Here is a 21266-nt window from a genome sequence, read left to right on the forward strand (position 1 = left end):
GGGTCCCTTCGGCTCCGCTCGGCTCAATTCGAACCCGTTCGGCACCAGCGGGGGCGGAGCCAGAGAGGAGGCCCCGCCCACGAGGGGGGGACCCAGGAGTTCGGGGGGGAACCCAAAGGGACCCAGGAGTTCGGGACGAGGGGGAGCAAGGGGGGTCCCAGGAGTTCGGGGGGGGTTGGGGGGAGCCAAGAGGTCGGGAAGGACCCCCAGAGGGACCCAGGAGTTCGGGCCAATGACCATTGGGTGTTGGGTGCCCATTGGGTGGGCAATGACCAATGAGATGTTGGGTAGCTGCCCATTGGGTGTCATGTGCCCATTGGGTGGCCGATGAGATGTTGGGTGCTCATTGGGTGGCCAACGACCAATGAGCCGTTGGGTGGGTGTCCATTGGGTGCTGGGTGCCCATGACCATGAGGTGGCCAATGACCAATGACCATGAGTTGTTGGGTGCCCATTGGCTGTTGGGTGCTCATTGGGTGGCCGATGACCAATGAGATGTTGGGTGGCTGCCCATTGGGTGTTGGGTGCCCATGAGGTGACCAACGACCAATGAGATGTTGAGTGGGTGCCCATTGGCTGTTGGGTGCCCATGAGGTGGCCAATGACCAATGAGATATTGGGTTCCCATTGGGTGCTGGGTGCCCATCGGGTGGCCAATGACCAATGAGATGTTGGGTGGGTGCCCATTGGCTGTTGGTTGCCCATGACCATGAGGTGTTGGGTGCCCATTGGGTGCTGGGTGCCCATTGGTTGGCCAATGACCAATGAGATGTTGGGTGGGTCCCCATTGGCTGCTGGGCCCCCATTGGTTGCCAGGTGACGCCGCCGCATTGGGTGACAACACGGTGGCCAATGACGACAAGACCTTGGGTGCCTCTGACCCCGCCCCCGGCCACGCCCCATGGGGGGAGGGGCCGCTTTATTGGGTGCGGGGGAGGGGCGGTGGGCGTGTCCATCTGTCCCGGCTTGGGGGGCACCTGTGGGGGAGGGGCCACATGGAGGGGACCCAGGCGTCCGGGGGAACCCTCAGAATCGGGGACCCAGGCGTCCGGGCCACTCACCCTCATCGCAGCCGCGTGGACAAACCTGCGAGACGAAGGGGTTAATGGGGGGACCCAGGCGTCCGGGAGGGACCCAGGAGTTCAGGAGGGACCCAGGAGTTCGGGAGGGACCCAGGAGTTCAGGGGGACCCAGGAGTTCGGGAGGGGACCCAGGAGTTCGGGAGGGACCCAGGAGTTCGGGAGGGACCCAGGAGTTCGGGAGGGGACCCAGGAGTTCGGGAGGGACCCAGGAGTTCAGGAGGGGACCCAGGAGTGCGGGAGGGACCCAGGCGTCCGGCCACTCACGTCGCATCGATTGCCTCAGGGGCCCCTCGGTCTCATCCGGCTCCCCTGTCCTGGGGACCAGTGACCCCAGTTACCTCCCAGTTACCTCCCAGTGACCTCCCAGTCCCTCCCAGTTCATCCCAGTCCCTCCCAGTTCCCACCATTCCCTCCCAGTCCTTCCAGTTCCCCCCAAACCCCATCCCAGTCCTTCCCAGTATCTCCCAGTTCCCTCCATTCTGTCCCAGTGCTCCCAGTTCCTCCACTTCCCCCCAGTCCCTCCCAGTAAGTCCCAGTGCTCCCAGTTCCCCCCAGTTTTACCCCAGTTCCCTCCTGGTTCCCCCCATTCCTTCCCAGTTCCTCCCAGTTCCCCCCAGTAACTCCCAGTGCCCCCAAAATCCCTTCCCAGTAACTCCCAGTGCTCCCAGTTCCCCCCAGACCCCTCCCAGTCCCTCCCAGTAACTCCCAGTTCATCCCAGTCCCCCCCAATCTCGTCCCAGTCAGTCCCAGTAGCTCCCATTCCCTCCCAGTTCATCCCAGTCTCCCCCAGTGCCCCTAAAATCCCTTCCCAGTTCCTCCCAGTGCTCCCAGTTCCCCCCAGTCCCTCCCAGTCCATCCCAGTTCCCTCCCAGTCCCTCCCAGTCCCTCCCAGTCCATCCCAGTTCCCTCCCAGTCCATCCCAGTCCATCCCAGTCCATCCCAGTCCCCTCCCAGTCCCTCCCAGTCCCTCCCAGTCCCTCCCAGTCCATCCCAGTCCCTCCCAGTCCCTCCCAGTCCCTCCCAGTCCATCCCAGTCCATCCCAGTCCATCCCAGTTCCCTCCCAGTCCCTCCCAGTCCCTCCCAGTCCATCCCAGTCCCTCCCAGTCCCTCCCAGTCCCTCCCAGTCCCTCCCAGTCCATCCCAGTCCCTCCCAGTCCAACCCAGTCCCTCCCAGTCCCTCCCAGTCCATCCCAGTCCATCCCAGTTCCCTCCCAGTCCCTCCCAGTCCATCCCAGTCCATCCCAGTATATCCCAGTTACTTGGGCTGTTGGTCAAATTTGCAGCGGCAGCGCCGACCTGCGCGGGGGGGGGGGGGGGAGGGGACAGGGGGGAGGGGTGACATTTTGGGGAAAAAAACAGCGGATTTGGGAAAAAAAACAAAATAAAACAAAAAAATGGGGGTTTGGGGAGAATCGGGTTGATTCAAAATTCTGCGGGTTTGGGGTGATTTGGGGGAGTTTTGGGTGATTTGGGATGTTTGGGGCAATTTCGGGGTGATTTGAGGTGATTTTGGAGAGATTTTGGGGGGTTTGGGGTGTTCTGGGTGATTTTGGGGAGATTTGGGGCAATTTTGGTTGATGTTGGGTGTTTGGGGTGATTTTGGGGAGATTTGGGGAGATTTTGGCTGATTTCGGGTGTTTTGGGCGATTTTGGGGCAATTCTGGTTGATTTTGGGTGTTTTGTGTGATTTTGGGCAATTTTGGGGCAATTCTGGTTGATTTTGGGTGTTTTGTGTGATTTTGGGCAATTTTGGGGCAATTCTGGTTGATTTTGGGTGTTTTGTGTGATTTTGGGCAATTTTGGGGCAATTCTGGTTGATTTTGGGCAATTTGGGGGCAATTTTGGTTGATCTTGGGTGTTTTGGGTGATTTTGGGGAGATTTTGGCTGATTTCGGTTGTTTTGGGTGATTTTTGGCGATTGGGGGCAATTTTGGTTGATCTTAGGTGTTTTGGGTGATTTTGGGGAGATTTTGGCTGATTTTGGGTGTTTTTGGGTGATTTTGGGGCAATTCTGGTTGATTTTGGGTGTTTTGGGTGATTTGGGGTGATTTTGGCTGATTTTGGGGTGATTTTGGCTGATTTTGGATGTTTTGGGGAGTTTTGGGTGATTTTGGGTAAATTTGGCTGATTTTGGGGTGTTTTGGGTGATTTGGGGTGTTTTGGGGTAATTTGGGGCAGATTTTGGGCAATTAGGGCAATTTTGGTTGATTTTGGCTGTTTTGGGTGATTTGGGGCGATTTTGGCTGATTTTGGGAGATTTGGGGTGATTTGGGTTGATTTGGGTTGATTTGGGGTGATTTTAGGCGATTTTAGGGCAATTTTGGGTGATTTGGGGTGTTTTGGGGTAATTTTAGGCTGATTTTGGGTGATTTTGGGTTATTTTGGGGTGATTTAGGCTGAATTTGGATTATTTTGGGGTGATCTAGGCTGATTTTGGGGTGTTTTGGGGCTTTTCTTTGGTGATTTTTGCCGAATCTTGGGGTGATTTTGACCCTTTCTGGGGTGGTTTTTGGGGCATTTTTTGGGTGTTTTGGGCCATTTCAAAGTGTTTTTAGGTGATTTTGGGGTGATTTTTGGTGATTTTGGGGTGATTTTTGCCGATTTCGGGGTGTTTTGGGCCGATTTTGGGGTGATTCGGGCCGTTTTCGGGTACGCACTGAGGATGATGAGGATGCCCAGCACGAACACGGGTGATTTGGGGTGGTTTGGGGCTGATTTTGGGTGGTTTTGGGGTGTTTTTAGGTGATTTTGGGGTGATTTTTGGTGATTTTGGGGTGATTTTTGCCGATTTCGGGGTGTTTTGGGCCGATTTTGGGGTGATTCGGGCCGTTTTCGGGTACGCACTGAGGATGATGAGGATCCCCAGCACGAACACGGGTGATTTGGGGCAGTTTTGGGCTGATTTTGGGTGGTTTTGGGGTGTTTTTAGGTGATTTTGGGGTGATTTTTGGTGATTTTGGGGTGATTTTTGCCGATTTCGGGGTGTTTTGGGCCGATTTTGGGGTGATTCTGGCCGTTTTCGGGTACGCACTGAGGATGATGAGGTTCCCCAGCACGAACACGGGTGATTTGGGGCAGTTTTGGGCTGATTTTGGGTGGTTTTGGGGTGTTTTTAGGTGATTTTGGGGTGATTTTTGGTGATTTTGGGGTGATTTTTGATTATTTCGGGGTGTTTGGGGCCGATTTTGGGGTGATTCAGGCCGTTTTCGGGTACGCACTGAGGATGATGAGGATCCCCAGCACGAACACGGGTGATTTGGGGCGGTTTGGGGCTGATTTTGGGTGGTTTTGGGGTGTTTTTAGGTGATTTTGGGGTGATTTTTGGTGATTTTGGGGTGATTTTTGCCGATTTCGGGGTGTTTGGGGCCGATTTTGGGGTGATTCGGGCTGTTTTCGGGTACGCACTGAGGATGATGAGGATGCCCAGCACGAACACGACGCCGGCGAAGATCAAACCCCCGAGACGCAGCGAATCGTAATCTGGGGGGCAGTGGGCGGGGTCAGTGTCACGTGAGCGAGGGGGCGGGGCCACCACGGGACACGTGACCCCGCCCCACCCCGCGGCTCCGCCCCTCACACTCACCGTAATGGAAACGCCCATCCGGGTCCTCAGGGGGCGCTGCGGAGGGACCCAGGAGTTCGGGGGGACCCAGGTGTTTGGGAGGGACCCAGGAGTGCCCCAAAGGACCCAGGAGTTCGGGGGGGACCCAGGAGTTCAGGAGGGGACCCAAGAGTTCAGGGGGACCCAGAATTGGGGAGGGACCCAGGAGTGCCCCAAGGGACCCAGGAGTTCGGGGGGGACCCAGGAGTGCCCCAAAGGACCCAGGAGTTCGGGAGAGACCCAGGAGTGCCCCAAGAGTTCCGGAGGGACCCAGGAGTGCCCCAAGAGACCCAGGAGTGCAGGGGGGACCCAGGAGTGCCCCAAAGGACCCAGGAGTTCGGGGGGGACCCAGGAGTTCGGGGGGGACCCAGGAGTGCCCCAAAGGACCCAGGAGTTCGGGGGGGACCCAGGAGTTCAGGAGGGGACCCAAGAGTTCAGGGGGACCCAGAATTGGGGAGGGACCCAGGAGTGCCCCAAGGGACCCAGGAGTTCGGGGGGGACCCAGGAGTGCCCCAAAGGACCCAGGAGTTCGGGAGAGACCCAGGAGTGCCCCAAGAGTTCCGGAGGGACCCAGGAGTGCCCCAAGAGACCCAGGAGTGCAGGGGGGACCCAGGAGTGCCCCAAAGGACCCAGGAGTTCGGGGGGGACCCAGGAGTTCGGGGGGGACCCAGGAGTTCAGGGGGACCCAGGAGTTCAGGGGGACCCAGAATTGGGGAGGGACCCAGGAGTGCCCCAAGGGACCCAGGAGTTCGGGGGGACCCAGAATTGGGGAGGGACCCAGGAGTGCCCCAAGGGACCCAGGAGTTCGGGGGGACCCAGAATTGGGGAGGGACCCAGGAGTTCCCCAAGGGACCCAGGAGTTCAGGGGGACCCAGTATTGGGGAGGGACCCAGGAGTGCCCCAAGGGACCCAGGAGTTCGGGGGGACCCAGAATTGGGGAGGGACCCAGGAGTGCCCCAAAGGACCCAGGAGTTCAGGGGGGACCCAGGAGTTCAGGGGGACCCAGAATTGGGGAGGGACCCAGGAGTGCCCCAAGGGACCCAGGAGTTCCCCAAGGGACCCAGGAGTTCAGGGGGACCCAGAATTGGGGAGGGACCCAGGAGTGCCCCAAAGGACCCAGGAGTTCGGGGGGGACCCAGGAGTTTGGGGAGAGGACCCAGGAGTTCTGGAGGGACCCAGGAGTTCGGAAGGGACCCAGGAGTTCGGGAAGGGACCCAGGAGTTCGGGGGGACTCACCCCCTCCCCCCCAGGGACCCAGGCGTCCGGGAGCTCCCGAACTCCTGGGTCCCTCACTCACCTGCTCCCGGGGCCATGGCGGCCTCCCCTCCCCCACCACTGAGAACTGGGGGAAAAACGGGGAGAATTGGGCGAAACTGGGCAAAACGGACAAAAATGGGGGAAATTGGCCCCAAAAATCGACAGATTTGGTCAAAAATGGGGAAAAAGGAGCAAAATTGGGGCAAAATGGGCAAAATTGAGTAAAATTGGGCAAAATGGGGCAGAATTGGGTAAATTGGGGGGGAACGACCGTTGTCATGGAGACGTGACCTTGGCCCCTCCCCCCGCCCTTGCCAAGGGACCCAGGCGTCCGGGGGGGGGACCCAGGCGTCCCCCGGACGCCTGGGTCCCCTCCCGGACGCCTGGGTCCCCCCTAAAAATAGTAGCCCCCTATTCCCTTCACCCCCCCCAATACCTGGCTCCCCGGACGCCTGGGTCCCCCCCGGACTCCTGGGTCCCTTCCCGGACGCCTGGGTCCCCTCCCGGATGCCTGGGTCCCCTGCCCGGCCGGGTTATTTTTAACCCTCCGTCCCCGTTGGTCAAAACATCAGGAGGCGTCAGCAGCTGCGCCCGGACGCCTGGGTCCCCTCCCGGACGCCTGGGTCCCTGGGGCACTCCTGGGTCCCTTCCAGACGCCTGGGTCCCTGGGGCACTCCTGGGTTCCTCCCGAACGCCTGGGTCCCTTGGGCACTCCTGGGTCCCTTCCAGACGCCTGCGTCCCTGGGGCACTCCTGGGTCCCTCCCGAACGCCTGGGTCCCTGGGGCACTCCTGGGTCCCCTCCTGAACGCCTGGGTCCCTGGGGCACGCATGGGTCCTCCCCGAACGCCTGGGTCCCTGGGGCACTCCTGGGTCCCTCCCGAATGCCTGGGTCCCTGGGGCACTCCTGGGTCCCCTCCCGGATGCCTGGGTCCCCTCCCAGTCAACTCCACCAGTAATCCCCCCCCCAGTACCTTCTATTTACCTCCCAGTAACTCCCAATCTCCTTCTAACGCCCCCTAGTGGGCTCCCAGTAACCCGCCAGTTCCGTCCCAGTAACCCCCCAGTTGCCTCCCAGTAACCGACCCAGCAGCTCCCAGTAACTCCCAGTAACCCCTCCCAGTCCCCCCCAGTGTCCCCCCAGTAACACCCACCCCCCCCCCCAATCAATGTCCCTTTGTCCGTCCCTCGGCCTCGAGCCAGAGACCGACAAACGGCGCCTTTGTCTGGGGGGACCCAGGCGTCCGGGGGGACCCAGGCGTCCGGGGAGGGACCCAGGCATCCGGGAGGGACCCAGGAGTTCGGGAGGGGACCCAGGAGTTCACGGGGGACCCAGGAGTTCAGGAGGGAACCCAGGAGTTCGGGGGCGGACCCAGCAGTTTGGGGGGGGACCCAGGAGTTCAGGGGGGATCCAGGCGTCCGGGGAGGGACCCAGGCGTCCGGGAGGGACCCAGGAGTTCGGGAGGGGACCCAGGAGTTCGGGGGGAGATCCAGGAGTTCACGGAGGACCCAGGAGTTCGGGGAGGGACCCAGGAGTTTGGGAGGGACCCAGGAGTTCGGGAGGGGACCCAGGAGTTCAAGAGGGGACCCAGGAGTTCGGGAGGGACCCAGGAGTTCGGGAGGGACCCAGGAGTTCGGGGGCGGACCCAGGAGTTCAAGAGGGGACCCAGGAGTTCGGGAGGGACCCAGGAGTTGAGAAGGGACCCAGGAGTTCGGGGAGGGACCCAGGAGTTCAAGAGGGGACCCAGGAGTTCGGGGGGTGTCCAATTTTGGGGGGATTCTTGGGGGAATTTTGGGGGGGTCAATGGGGCTGGGGCTGGTGCTGCTGCTTGGGGGCGTGGCCTGGGCAGGGGGCGTGGCCTGGGCAGGGGGCGTGGCCTCCGGAGTCCCCGGGTGTTCCCCTGGTTGCGAATGCGACGCCGACAGCGCCCTCTGCAGGACGGGCGGACCCGCCGCTCCCCGCCCGCTCCCGCCGCGATTGGCTGCGCTGTGAGTGACGTCACCCCCACGTGACCTCCGCCCCCCCCCCCTTCTTCCCGTCCCCCCACCCTTTAGGCCCCTCCCCCCGTTTTAGGGACCCTCCCGCTCCCACTCCCCCTTTTTTTTGGGTGCCTCCCCCCTTAAAATCCTACGAAATCCGCCCCCTTGGCCACGCCCCTTGCGTGAACGCGATGACGTCACCACGGAGACCACGCCCCCGCGCTGGGTTGGGGGAGGGGTTTGTTTTGGGTGCCCAGTTGGACCAGTTCACCCCAGTTCACCCCAGTTCACCCCAGTTCATCCCGCAGGTCTCTGATTGGCTGGCGGGTCCCAGTTCACCCCAGTTCATCCCAGTTCACCCCGCAGGTCTCTGATTGGCTGGCGGGTCCCAGTTCATCCCAGTTCACCCCAGTTCATCCCAGTTCACCCCGCAGGTCTCTGATTGGCTGGCGGGTCCCAGTTCACCCCAGTTCACCCCAGTTCATCCCAGTTCACCCCAGTTCATCCCGCAGGTCTCTGATTGGCTGGCGGGTCCCAGTTCATCCCAGTTCATCCCAGTTCACCCCAGTTCACCCCGCAGGTCTCTGATTGGCTGGCGGGTCCCAGTTCACCCCAGTTGACCCCAGTTCACCCCAGTTCATCCCAGTTCACCCCGCAGGTCTCTGATTGGCTGGCGGGTCCCAGTTCACCCCAGTTCACCCCAGTTCATCCCAGTTCACCCCAGTTCATCCCGCAGGTCTCTGATTGGCTGGCGGGTCCCAGTTCATCCCAGTTCATCCCAGTTCACCCCAGTTCACCCCGCAGGTCTCTGATTGGCTGGCGGGTCCCAGTTCACCCCAGTTGACCCCAGTTCACCCCAGTTCATCCCAGTTCACCCCGCAGGTCTCTGATTGGCTGGCGGGTCCCAGTTCATCCCAGTTCACCCCAGTTCACCCCAGTTCATCCCAGTTCATCCCGCAGGTCTCTGATTGGCTGGCGGGTCCCAGTTCACCCCAGTTCATCCCAGTTCATCCCAGTTCACCCCGCAGGTCTCTGATTGGCTGGCGGGTCCCAGTTCACCCCAGTTCACCCCAGTTCACCCCAGTTCACCCCGCAGGTCTCTGATTGGCTGGCGGGTCCCAGTTCACCCCAGTTCACCCCAGTTCACCCCAGTTCACCCTGCAGGTCTCTGATTGGCTGGCGGGTCCCAGTTCACCCCAGTTCGCCCCAGTTCATCCCAGTTCACCCCGCAGGTCTCTGATTGGCTGGCGGGTCCCAGTTCACCCCAGTTCACCCCAGTTCACCCCAGTTCACCCCAGTTCATCCCAGTTCACCCCGCAGGTCTCTGATTGGCTGGCGGGTACCTGTTCTCTCCGAAGGCGCCTTCGCTGACACCCCCGACCTGCAGCTGCTGTGAGAATGTCCCCAAATGTCCCCAAATGTCCCCAAAATGTCCCCAATGTGTCCCCTCAGTGTCCCCAAGGTCGCCAGTGTCCCCATTGACCCCAATGACCCAAATGGCCCCAAGGACCCCAATGACCCCAAATGGCTCCAATGGCCCAAATGTCCCCAGTGACCCCAAATGTCACCAATGTCCCCAAATGTCACCAATGTCCCCAAATAGCCCCAATGGCCCCATTGACCCCAATAACCCCATTGACCCCTATGTCCCCAATGTCCCCATTGACCCCAATGACCCCATTGATCCCCAATGTCCCCAATGACCCCAATGGCCCCAATGACCCCAAATGGCTCCAGTGTCCCCAATGGCCCTAAATGTCCCCAATGTCCCCAAATGTCCCCAAATGTCCCCAATGTCCCCAATGTCCCAATGTGCCCAATGGCCCCACTGTCCCCAAATGTCCCCAATGACCCCAAATGGCTTCAATGACCCCAATGGCCCAAATGTCCCAGTGACCCCAAATGTCACCAATGTCCCCAGTGGCCCCATTGACCTCAATGTCCCCATTGACCCCAATGACCCCATTGATCCCCAATGGCCCCAATGACCCCAAATGGCTCCAGTGTCCCCATTGGTCCCAAATGTCCCCATTGACCCCAATGACCCCATTGATCCCCAATATCCCCAATGACCCCACTGTCCCCAATGTCCCCATTGATCCCAATGGCCCCAATGTCCCCATTGGTCCCAAATGGACCCAATGTCCCCAATGACCCCAATGTCCCCAATGACCCCAAATGGCCCCAGTGTCCCAAATAGCCTCAATGTCCCCAATGTCCCCAGTGACCCCAAATGGCTCCAATGACCACAATGTCCCAAATGTCCCCAGTGTCCCCATTGATCCCAAATGTCCCCAATGTCCCCAATGACCCCAATGTTCCCAGTGTCCCCAATGGCCCCAGTGTCCCCAATGGCCTCAATGTCCCCAATGGCCCCAAATGTGCCAATGTCCCCAATGACCCCAAATGTCCCCATTGACCCCAATGGCCCGAATGGCCCCAATGGCCCCAATGACCCCAAATGTCTCCAGTGTCCCCAGTGACCCCAATGTCCCCAATGGCCCCACTGTTCCCAATGGCCCCAGTGTCCCCAATGGCCTCAATGTCCCCAAATGTCCCCAATGTCCCCAATGACCCCAAATGTCCCCAATGTCCCCATTGACCCCAGTGGCCCCAAGGTCCCCAATGACCCCAAATGACCCCAATGGCCCCAATGGCCTCAGTGACCCCTAATGGCTCCAATGACCCCGATGTCCCAAATGTCCCCAGTGTCCCCATTGATCCCAAATGTCCCCAATGACCCCAAGTGTACCCAGTGACCCCAATGTCCCCAATGTCCCCAATGTCACCACTGTCCAAATGGCCCCAGTGTCCCCAATGGCCTCAATGTCCCCAAATGTCCCCAATGTTCCAAATGACCCCAATTGTCCCCAGTGCCCCCAAATGGCCCCAAATGGCCCCAATGTCCCCAATGTCCCCATTGGCCCCAATGTCCCCAAATGTCCCCATTGACCCCAATGTCCCCAAATGTCCCCATTGACCCCAATGTCCCAAATGTCCCCAGTGATGCCAAATGGCCCTAAATGTCACCAACCATCCCCAAATGGCCCAAATGTGTCCCCAGGGGTGGCCATGGGGTGTCCCCATTGTCCCCCCATTGTCCCCCCAGGCTGATCACTGGTGGCCGCTTGGGGACAATTGGTGACGGGGCCTTTGCCGGACTGGTGCTACTGGAGTATCTGTGAGTGGGACTGGGATGGACTGGGAGAGACTGGGAGTTACTGGGAGGGACTGGGAGGGGCTGGGATATACTGGGAGGGACTGGGATGGACTGGGATATACTGGGAGGGGAATGGGAAGCACTGGGAGGGAGTGGGAGGGACTGGGATGTACTGGGAGGAACTGGGGGGCACTGGGAGTCACTGGTCTGTACTGGGGACACTGGGTTGTACTGGGAGGGACTGGGATGTACTGGGAGGAACTGGGTGGTGGGTGGGGGACATTGGTGTGTACTGGTCTATACTGGTCCATACTGGTCCATACTGGTCTGTACTGGTCTATACTGGTCTGTACTGGTCTATACTGGTCTGTACTGGTGCCACCATTGCAGGTTCCTCGAGGACAATGACGTCGGGTCCATCGTCCCCTCGGCGCTGAGGGGACTGAGGGGGCTGAGACACCTGTGGGTGACAATGGGGACAATGGGGACACCCTGGGGACAATGGGGACACTGTGGGGACAACCTAGAGACATTGGGGACACCTGGGGACAATGGGGACACTGTGGGGACACCTGGAGACAATGGGGACGATGGGGACACCTGGAGACATTGGGGACACATGGGGACACCTTGGGGACACCCTGAGGACAATGGGGACAGTGGGGCCACCCCAGGGACACCCTGGGGACCTTGGGGACAACGGGGACATGGAGACACCCTGGGGACAATGGGGATGCATGGGGACACCCCGAGGACCTTGGGGACAACCTGGGGACACCCTGAGGACAATGGGGACACTGTGGGGACAATGGGGACACCTGGGGACACATGGAGCAGGGGGACACTGGGGGACAATGGGGAGACCCTGGGGACATGGGGACACCTTGGGGACATCCTGGAGACAATGAGGACAATGGGGACATGGGGACACCCTGGGGACAATGGGGACACGTGGGGACAATGGGGGGACACGAGGACAATCTGGGGACAAAGGGGACATGGGGACAATGGGGAGACCCTGGGGACACCTTGGGGACATCCTGGAGACAATGGGGATGATGGGGACATTGGGGACACATGGGGACATCTTGGGGACACCCTGGGGACAATGGGGACAGTGGGGCCACCCCAGGGACACCTTGGGGACAACGGGGACATGGGGACACCCTGGGGACAAGCTGGGACACCCTGGGGACAATGGGGATGCATGGGGACAATGGGGACACCCTGGGGAACTTGGGGACAACCTGAGGACACCCTGAGGACAATGGGGACACTGTGGGGACAATGGGGACACCTGGGGACACATGGAGCAGGGGGACACTGGGGGACAATGGGGAGACCCTGGGGACATGGGGATACCTTGGGGACATCCTGGAGACAATGAGGACAATGGGGACATGGGGACACCCTGGGGACAATGGGGACACATGGGGACAATGGGGGGACACGAGGACAACCTGGGGAGAAAGGGGACATGGGGACAATGGGGAGACCCTGGGGACACCTTGGGGACATCCTGGAGACAATGGGGATGATGGGGACATTGGGGACACATGGGGACATCTTGGGGACACCCTGGGGACAATGGGGACAGTGGGGCCACCCCAGGGACACCTTGGGGACAACGGGGACATGGGGACACCCTGGGGACAAGCTGGGACACCCTGGGGACAATGGGGATGCATGGGGACAATGGGGACACCCTGGGGAACTTGGGGACAACCTGAGGACACCCTGAGGACAATGGGGACACTGTGGGGACAATGGGGACACCTGGGGACACATGGAGCAGGGGGACACTGGGGGACAATGGGGAGACCCTGGGGACATGGGGATACCTTGGGGACATCCTGGAGACAATGAGGACAATGGGGACATGGGGACACCCTGGGGACAAGTTGGGACACCCTGGGGACAATGGGGACACATGGGGACAATGGGGGGACACGAGGACAATCTGGGGACAAAGGGGACATGGGGACAATGGGGAGACCCTGGGGACACCTTGGGGACATCCTGGAGACAATGGGGACAATGGGGACATGGGGACACCCTTGGGACACAGTGGGGACAGCCTGGGTACATGGGTGACGCTGGGGACACCCTGGGGACAATGGGGACATAATGAGGACATGGGGACAATGGGGGCACCCCAGGAACACCCTGGGGACATTGGGGACACAACAGGGACACCCCGGGGACAATGGGGACAAGGGGACATTGGGGACAATGGGGACACCATGGGGACAATGGGACACCATGGGGACAATGGGACACCATGGGGACAATGGGGACATCCTGGTTGATGGTGGGGACACCCTGGGGACCCTCATTCCCCCCATCCCCATGTCCCCATGTCCCCCTATGTACCCCCATGTCCCCATGTCCCCATATCCCCCCATGTCCCCATGATGTCCCCAATGTCCCCAGGATGTCCCCAATGTCCCCACAGGAGTTTGGCCAATAACCGACTGGAGACGCTGCCCCGGGGGCTGTTCCAGGGGCTGGAGACACTGACCCAGCTGTGGGTGACGTGGGGACAATGGGGACATCATGGGGACATCATGGGGACATCATGGGGACAGGGGGAAATGGGGATATGGGGACATGGGGACAGGGGGACATTGGGGGATATGGGATATGGGGACATGGGGACAGGGGGATATGGGGACAGGGGGACATAGGGACGTGGGGACAGGGGGACATGGGGATGTGGGGACATGGGGACAGGGGAGATGGGGAGATGGGGACATGGGGATATGGGACATGGGGACAGGGGACATGGGGACAGGGGGATATGGGGACATGGGGACATGGGACATGGGGACATGGGGACATCAGGACAATGGGGACATGGGGACAGGGGAGATGGGGAGATGGGGACATGGGGACATGGGAATATGGGACATGGGGACAGGGGGACATGGGGACAGGGGGACATGCGGATATGGGGACAAGGGGACACGAGGATATGGGGACATGGGAAATGGGGACATGGGGATATGGGGACATGGGGACGTGTGGATGTGGGGACGTGGGGACGTGGGGACAGGGTGACATGGGGACATGGGGATATGGGGACATGGGACATGGGGACATAGGGACATGGGGACATGGGGATATGGGGACATGGGGACATAGGGACATGTTGTCCCAGGGACCTGCGTGGAAACCCCTTTGTGTGCGACTGCCGCCTGCGCTGGTTGGTCACGTGGTTGGGCGGGGCCGCCCCTCCCCCCAGCGAGGCCGGCCGCTGCCGGGGACCCCCCCAGCATCAGGGCACCCCATTGGCCCAGCTGCAGCCCCGCGACTTCCAGTGCATGGCCTCGGGTACGCCCGGATCACTGGGTCCCTTCCCGGACGCCTGGGTCCCTTCCTGGACGCCTGGGTCCCCTCCCGAACTCCTGGGTCCCTCCTGCAATTCTGGGTCCCCCCAGAGCTCCTGGGTCCCTCCCCGAACTCCTGGGTCCCTCCCGAACTCTTGGGTCCCTCCCAGAACTCCTGGGTCCCCCCTGAACTCCTGGGTCCCTCCCGAACTCTTGGGTCCCTCCCAGAACTCCTGTGTCCCCTCCCAGAACTCCTGGGTCCCCTCCCAGAACTCCTGTGTCCCTCTCGAACTCCTGGGTCCCTCTCGAACTCCTGGGTCCCTCCCGAACTCCTGGGTCCCTCCCGAACTCTTGGGTCCCTCCCAGAACTCCTGGGTCCCTCCCGAACTCCTGGGTCCCCTCCCAGAACTCCTGGGTCCCTCCCAGAACTCCTGGGTCCCTCCCGAACTCCTGGGTCCCCTCCCAGAACTCCTGGGTCCCCTCCCAGAACTCCTGGGTCCCTCTCGAACTCCTAGGTCCCTCTCGAACTCCTGGGTCCCTTCCAGAACTCCTGGGTCCCCTCCCAGAACTCCTGGGTCTCCCCTGAACTCCTGAGTCCCTGCCAGAACTCCTGGGTCCCTCATGTACTCCTGGGTCCCTCTCAGAACTCCTGCGTCCCTCCCGAACTCCTGGGTCCCTCCCGAACTCCTGGGTCCCTCCCAGAACTCCTGGGTCCTCTCCCCAATCACCCAATGCATCGTTGTTGGGGATGTTGTTGATGGACCCAGGCATCCGGGTGGCTTCTAACAGTGGGCGTATCCCCCCCCCCAGAGCTCCGCCCCTTCCAGTCCCTTCCCTTCTCCTCATTGGCTGCTGAGCCCTTTGGGCAGGGGGGGCAGGTGGGCGTGGCCCTGGCCCAGCCCTTCGCCGGCGCCTGCGCCCTCCTGGAATGGGACCAATTGGGGGGACGCTTCCGCGCCCCAACCGTGGTCAACGGTGAGTCCGACACCCCCGGGACCCCCAAAAACAGCTCTGGGGACCCCCAAAATGGGGGAGAGGGACCAAAAATGGGCTGAGGAACCTCAAAAATGGGCAAAACCGGGCCAAAAATGGGCTGAGGAACCTCAACGTTTGGCCTGAGGAACCTCAAGAAGATCTTGGTGGAGCTTGGAAATCATGGTGGAACCCCAGAAATGCCATCAGGGACCCCAAAAACAGCCTGAGGGACCCCAAAAATGTCAATACAGAGCCCAAAAATGGGTTGAGGGGCCCCAAAAAGATCTTGAGGGACATCAAGAATGGGCCAAAAATGGGCTGAGGAACCTCAAAATGTCTTGGTGGAGCCATAAACTCACCCCAATGTCCCCACAGAGTTGTCCTTGTCACCCCAATATCCTCATAGGCTTGTCCAACCAGCCCAGTGTCTACATAGGGTTGTCCCATCACCCCAATGTCCCACCACCCCAATGTCCCCAGCACCCCACTGTCCCCATAGGGTTGTCCCACCACCCCAACATCCTGTAGAGTTGTCCCATCACCCCAATGACCCCATAGGGTTTTTCCCACCACCCCAATGTCCCCATCACCCCAATGTCCCCATAGGGTTTTTCCCACCACCCCAATGTCCCCATCACCCCAATATCCCCATAGGGTTGTCCCATCACCCCAATGACCCCATAGGGTTGTCCCACCACCCCAGCGTCCCCATCCCCCCAACGTCCCCATAGGGTTGTCCCACCACCCCAACATCCTGTAGAGTTGTCCCACCACCCCAATGACCTTATAGGGTTGTCCCACCACCCCAATGTCCCATCACCCCAATGTCCCATCACCCCAATGTCCCCATAGGGTTGTCCCACCACCCCAACATCCTGTAGAGTTGTCCCACCACCCCAATGACCCCATAGGGTTTTTCCCACCACCCCAATGTCCCCATCACCCCAATGTCCCCATAGGGTTGTCCCACCACCCCAACATCCTGTAGAGTTGTCCCACCACCCCAATGACCCCATAGGGTTGTCCCACCACCCAGAAGTCCCCATAGGATGGTCCCCATCTACGTAATGTCCCCATAGGGTTGTCCCACCACCCCAATGTCCCACCACCCCAACATCCCCACAGGGTTGCCCCACCACCCCAATGTCCCCATAGGGTTGTCCCACCACCCCAACATCCTGTAGAGTTGTCCCACCACCCCGATGACCCAATAGGGTTGTCCCACCACCCCAATGTCCCCAAAGGGTTGTCCCACCACCCCAACATCCTGTAGAGTTGTCCCATCACCCCCATGTCCCCATAGGGTTGTCCCACCACCCCAGTGACCCCATAGGGTTGTCCCATCACCCCAATGTCCCCATAGGGTTGTCCCACCACCCCAACATTCTGTAGAGTTGTCTCACCATCCCAGTGACCCCATAGGGTTGTCCCACCACCCCAATGTCCCATCACCCCAACGTCCCCATAGGGTTGTCCCACCACCCCAATGTCCCATCACCCCAATGACCCCATAGGGTTGTCCCACCACCCCAATGTCCCATCACCCCAACATCCCCATAGGGTTGTCCCACCACCCCAACATCCTGTAGAGTTGTCCCATCACCCCAATGACCCCATAGGGTTGTCCCACCACCCCAATGTCCCATCACCCCAATGTCCCCATAGGGTTGTCCCACCACCCCAACATCCCCACCACCTTGTCCCCCACGCCCACCCCGTCATCCTTGTCCCCGCAGGCTCGTCCCCGGTGGCCTGTCACCCCCTCCAGCTGGGTGGCACCTTCCTCCTGGTGGTGGCCCAACTGGCGGGCGGCTCCTCCGTGTGGCGCCGGGCGGGGGGTCCCGGCAGCCCCTTCGTCCTCCTGCAGACCCTGGGGACGGGGCGGCTGCGGCGGCCGCACGCGGTGGCCAGCGCCCGCCTGGGGGGCCACTGGTACCTGGGGGTGGCCGACAGCTCCAAGGGCGGCACCAGCACCGTGTTCCGCTGGGGCGGCCGCGGTTTCTACCCCCACCAGGCGCTGCGGCCGTGGCACCGCGACACCCACCTGGAGTTCCTGGAGCTGGGGGGCCGGCCGGCCATGGTGGTTTGCAGCGGGGGGAGGCGCCCCCTGGTGTACCGGTGGAGCGGGGGGAGCTTCGCGCCCCACACCGACATCCCCCACGTGCCCGACGTCTACGCCGCCAAGCACTTCCGGCTGCGCGGGCACGTCTTCTTGTGCCTCACCAGGTTCTTGGGGGACGCCAAGGTGAGAGGGGGGGTTGGGGGGGTGGAATTATGGGGGGTCACCATCAATAAGCCAACCCTGCCAAGATGCCGCCACTCAACTCAATCCAACCCAACTCAATGGAATCCAGCTCAACCCAACTCAATCCAACCCAACTCAACCAAACTCAATCCAACCCAACTCAACCAAACTCAACCCAACCCAACTCAACCCAATTCAACCCAACTCAATGCAACTCAACCCAACCCAACCCAACCCAACCCAACTCAATCCAACCCAACCCAACTCAACCCAACCCAACTCAACCCAATCCAACCCAGCTCAACCCAACTCAACCCAACCCTATTCAACCCAACTCAATGCAACCCAACTCAATGCAACCCAACCCAACCCAACTCAACCCAACTCAATGCAACTCAACCCAACTCAATGCAACTCAACCCAACTCAACCCAACCCAACTCAACTCAACCCAACCCAACTCAACCCAACTCAACTGAACCCAACCCAACTCAACCAAACCCAACCCAACTCAATCCAACCCAACTCAACTCAACCCAACTCAAGCCAACTCAACTCAACCCAACCCAACTCAACCCAACCCAACTCAACCCAACTCAACTCAACCCAACCCAACTCAACCCAACCCAACTCAACCCAACTCAACTGAACCCAACTCAACCCAACTCAATCCAACCCAACCCAACCCAACTCAACCCAACCCAACTCAACCCAACCCAATCCAACCCAGCTCAACCAAACTCAACTGAACCCAACCCAACTCAAACAAACCCAACCCAACTCAATCCAACCCAACCCAACTCAACCCAACCCAACCCAACTCAATCCAACCCAACCAAACTCAACCCAACCCAACCCAGTCCAACCCAACCCAACTTAACCCAACCCAACCCAACTCAATCCAACCCAACTCAATCGAACTCAATCGAACCCAACCAAACTCAACCCAACTCAACTCAACCCAACCCAACCCAACTCAACCCAACCCAACTCAACCAAACTCAACTGAACCCAACCCAACCCAACTCAACCAAACCCAACCCAACTCAATCCAACCCAACCCAACTCAACCCAACTCAACCCAACTCAATCCAACTCAACCCAACTCAGTCCAACTCAACTCAACTCAATCCAACCCAATCCAACCCAACTCAACTCAATCCAACTCAACTGAACCCAAGCCAACCCAACCCAACCCCCTCAAGATGCCACCACCCACCCAACCCAACCCAACTCAAACCAAACCCAGCCCAACCCAACTCAATCCAACCCAACCCAACTCAATCCAACTCAACCCAACCCAACCCAACTCAATCCACCCCAACTCAACCCTCGCAAGGTGCCACCACCCAACTCAAACCAGCTCTCCCATGACACCACCACCTAACCCAACTCAACCCAACCCAAGTCAACCCAACCCAACCCAACTCAACCCACCCCCCCCAAGATGCCACCACCCAACCAAACTCAACCCAACTCAACCCAACCCAACTCAACCCAACTCAATCCAACCCAACTCAACCCAACCCAACTCAACCCATCCCAACCCAACTCAACTCAACCCAACCCAACTCAACTCAATCCAACTCAACTGAACCCAAGCCAACCCAACACAACCCAACTCAACCCTACCCAACCCAACTCAACTCAACCCAACTCAATCCAACCCAACTCAACCCACCCCCAAGATGCCACCACCCAACCCAACTCAACCCAACCCAGCTCGACCCAATCCAACCCACTCCCTCCCAATGTGACACCACCCAACCCAACTCAAACCAACCCAACTCAACCCCTCCAAGATGTCACCACCCAACTCAACCCAACTCAACTTGACCCAACTCAACCCAACCCAACTCAACCCCTCCAAGATACCACCACCCAACCCAACTCAAGCCAACCCAACCCCCCCAAGATGCCAGCACCCAACCCAACCCAACTCACCCCCTTCCCACGCCCCCCTTGGTCAGGTGATGCGCTGGGAGGGCTCCATGTTCCGTGAGGTGCAGCAGGTCCCGGCACGTGGCTCCATGGTCTTCCAGCCGCTGACGTTGGCCAATCAGCGCTACGTGATCCTGGGCAACGACTTCGCCCCCACCCGCCTGTTCCGCCTGGGCGAGCGGGGCCCCCTGGAGGCCGCGCAGGAGCTGCTGCTGCCCACCCCCCGCGCCTTTGTCCCCATCACCGTGGGCCACCGGCACTTCCTGGTGGCCGCCAGCTTCAGGGGGGCCACCCAGATCTACCGGCACGTCACCGTGGACTTGGGGGCCTGAGGGGACATGGGGACATTGGCTGCGGTGTCACCATGGAGCTGGGGACATGGGGACATCGACCACCATGGACCTGGGGGGACATGGGGACATCGGCCGCGGTGTCACTGTGGAGCTGGGGACATGGGGACATCGACCACCATGGACCTGGGGGCCTGGGGGGACATAGGGACATTGGCCCTGGTGTCACCATAGAGCTGGGGACGTGGGGACATTGACCACCATGGGGACATTGACCGTGGTGTCACCATGGAGCTGGGGACATGGGGACATCGACCACCATGGGGACATTGACCGTGGTGTCACCATGGAGCTGGGGACATGGGGACATCAACCACCATGAGGACATTGATCGTGGTGTCACCATGGAGCTGGGGACATGGGGACATCGACCACCATGGGGACATTGACTGTGGTGTCACCATGGACCTGGGGACATGGGGACATTGATCATGATGTCACCATGGAGCTGGGGACATGGGGACATCAACCACCATGGACCTGGGGGCCTGAAGGGGACATGGGGACATGGGCCATGGTGTCACCATGGAGCTGGGGACATGGGGACATTGACCACCATGGGGACACTGATCATGGTGTCACCATAGACCTGGGGGCCTGAGGGGACATCGGCCACGGTGTCACTGTGGACCTGAGGACATGAGAGACATGGGGACATGGACCACGGTGTCACCATGGACTTGGTCACCTGAAGGACTTGGGGACATCAAGTGTCACCTCCCCATGGACCTGGTCACTTTCGGGGACATGGGGACACTGATGGTGGTGTCACCATGGACTTGGTCACCTCAAAGACTTGGAGACACCAATCACGATGTCACCATGAACCTGGGGACCTGAGGGGACATTGACCATGATGGGGACATGGACCATGGTGTCACCATGGACTTGGCCACCTGGGGGACATGGGGACATCAGCCATGATGGGGACATTGGCCATGGTGTCACTATGGACTTGGTGACCTCAAAGACTTGGGGACACCAACCATGATGTCACCATAGACCTGGGGACCTGAGGGGACATTGACCATGATGGGGACATGGACCACGGTGTCACCATGGACTTGGGGACATCAAGTGTCACCTCCCCAAAGACTTGGCCACCTTGAGGGACACAGATGGTGGTGTCACCGTGGACTTGGTGACCTCAAGGACTTGGGAACATCAAGTGTCACCTCCCCATGGACCTGGTCACCTTGGGGACATCAACCATGATGGGGACACCGACCATGACGTCACCATGGACCTGCTCAGCCAAGGGACCTCCTGGTGTCCCCAAGGCCACCACGACCCCACGTCCCCATTGTCCACATTGTCCCCCTGGTGCCACCAAAATAACCAAATCCAC

At 60.0% G+C, this 21266-nt stretch overlaps 2 protein-coding genes across 3 annotated transcripts; one reads left to right on the forward strand and one right to left on the reverse strand.

Annotated features, from left to right (window-relative positions):
- Positions 1-871: 871 nt before the first annotated feature.
- On the reverse strand, positions 872-6492 carry FXYD1 (FXYD domain containing ion transport regulator 1). Of its 2 annotated transcripts, none has more exons than XM_082077084.1 (8): positions 6378-6492; positions 5982-6026; positions 4667-4702; positions 4489-4563; positions 2343-2379; positions 1347-1396; positions 1062-1086; positions 872-977 (listed from the first exon to the last, which is right to left on the reverse strand). In XM_082077084.1, exons 2-7 carry the CDS (start codon positions 5995-5997, stop codon positions 1064-1066), a joined length of 237 nt encoding a protein of 78 aa, XP_081933210.1. In that variant the 5' UTR covers positions 5998-6026; positions 6378-6492; the 3' UTR covers positions 872-977; positions 1062-1063. The 2 variants fall into 2 exon arrangements, with proteins under 2 accessions (XP_081933210.1, XP_081933211.1); XM_082077085.1 differs by having other exon boundaries at positions 5982-6057; positions 6378-6469.
- Positions 6493-7743: 1251 nt separating this feature from the next.
- On the forward strand, positions 7744-21261 carry LOC309452462 (leucine-rich repeat LGI family member 4-like; the record flags this gene model as incomplete). The annotated part of the gene is made up of 9 exons (XM_082077086.1): positions 7744-7928; positions 9240-9311; positions 11029-11100; positions 11470-11541; positions 13535-13606; positions 14240-14412; positions 15219-15383; positions 17120-17628; positions 19598-21261. 9 exons carry the CDS (start codon positions 7744-7746, stop codon positions 19898-19900), a joined length of 1623 nt encoding a protein of 540 aa, XP_081933212.1. The 3' UTR covers positions 19901-21261.
- Between the last annotated feature and the right edge of the window lie 5 nt (positions 21262-21266).

Source organism: Streptopelia decaocto (genome assembly GCF_964273445.1).
Source record: "Streptopelia decaocto genome assembly, contig: HAP1_SCAFFOLD_1601, whole genome shotgun sequence".
NCBI classification, from domain to species: Eukaryota; Metazoa; Chordata; class Aves; order Columbiformes; family Columbidae; genus Streptopelia; species Streptopelia decaocto.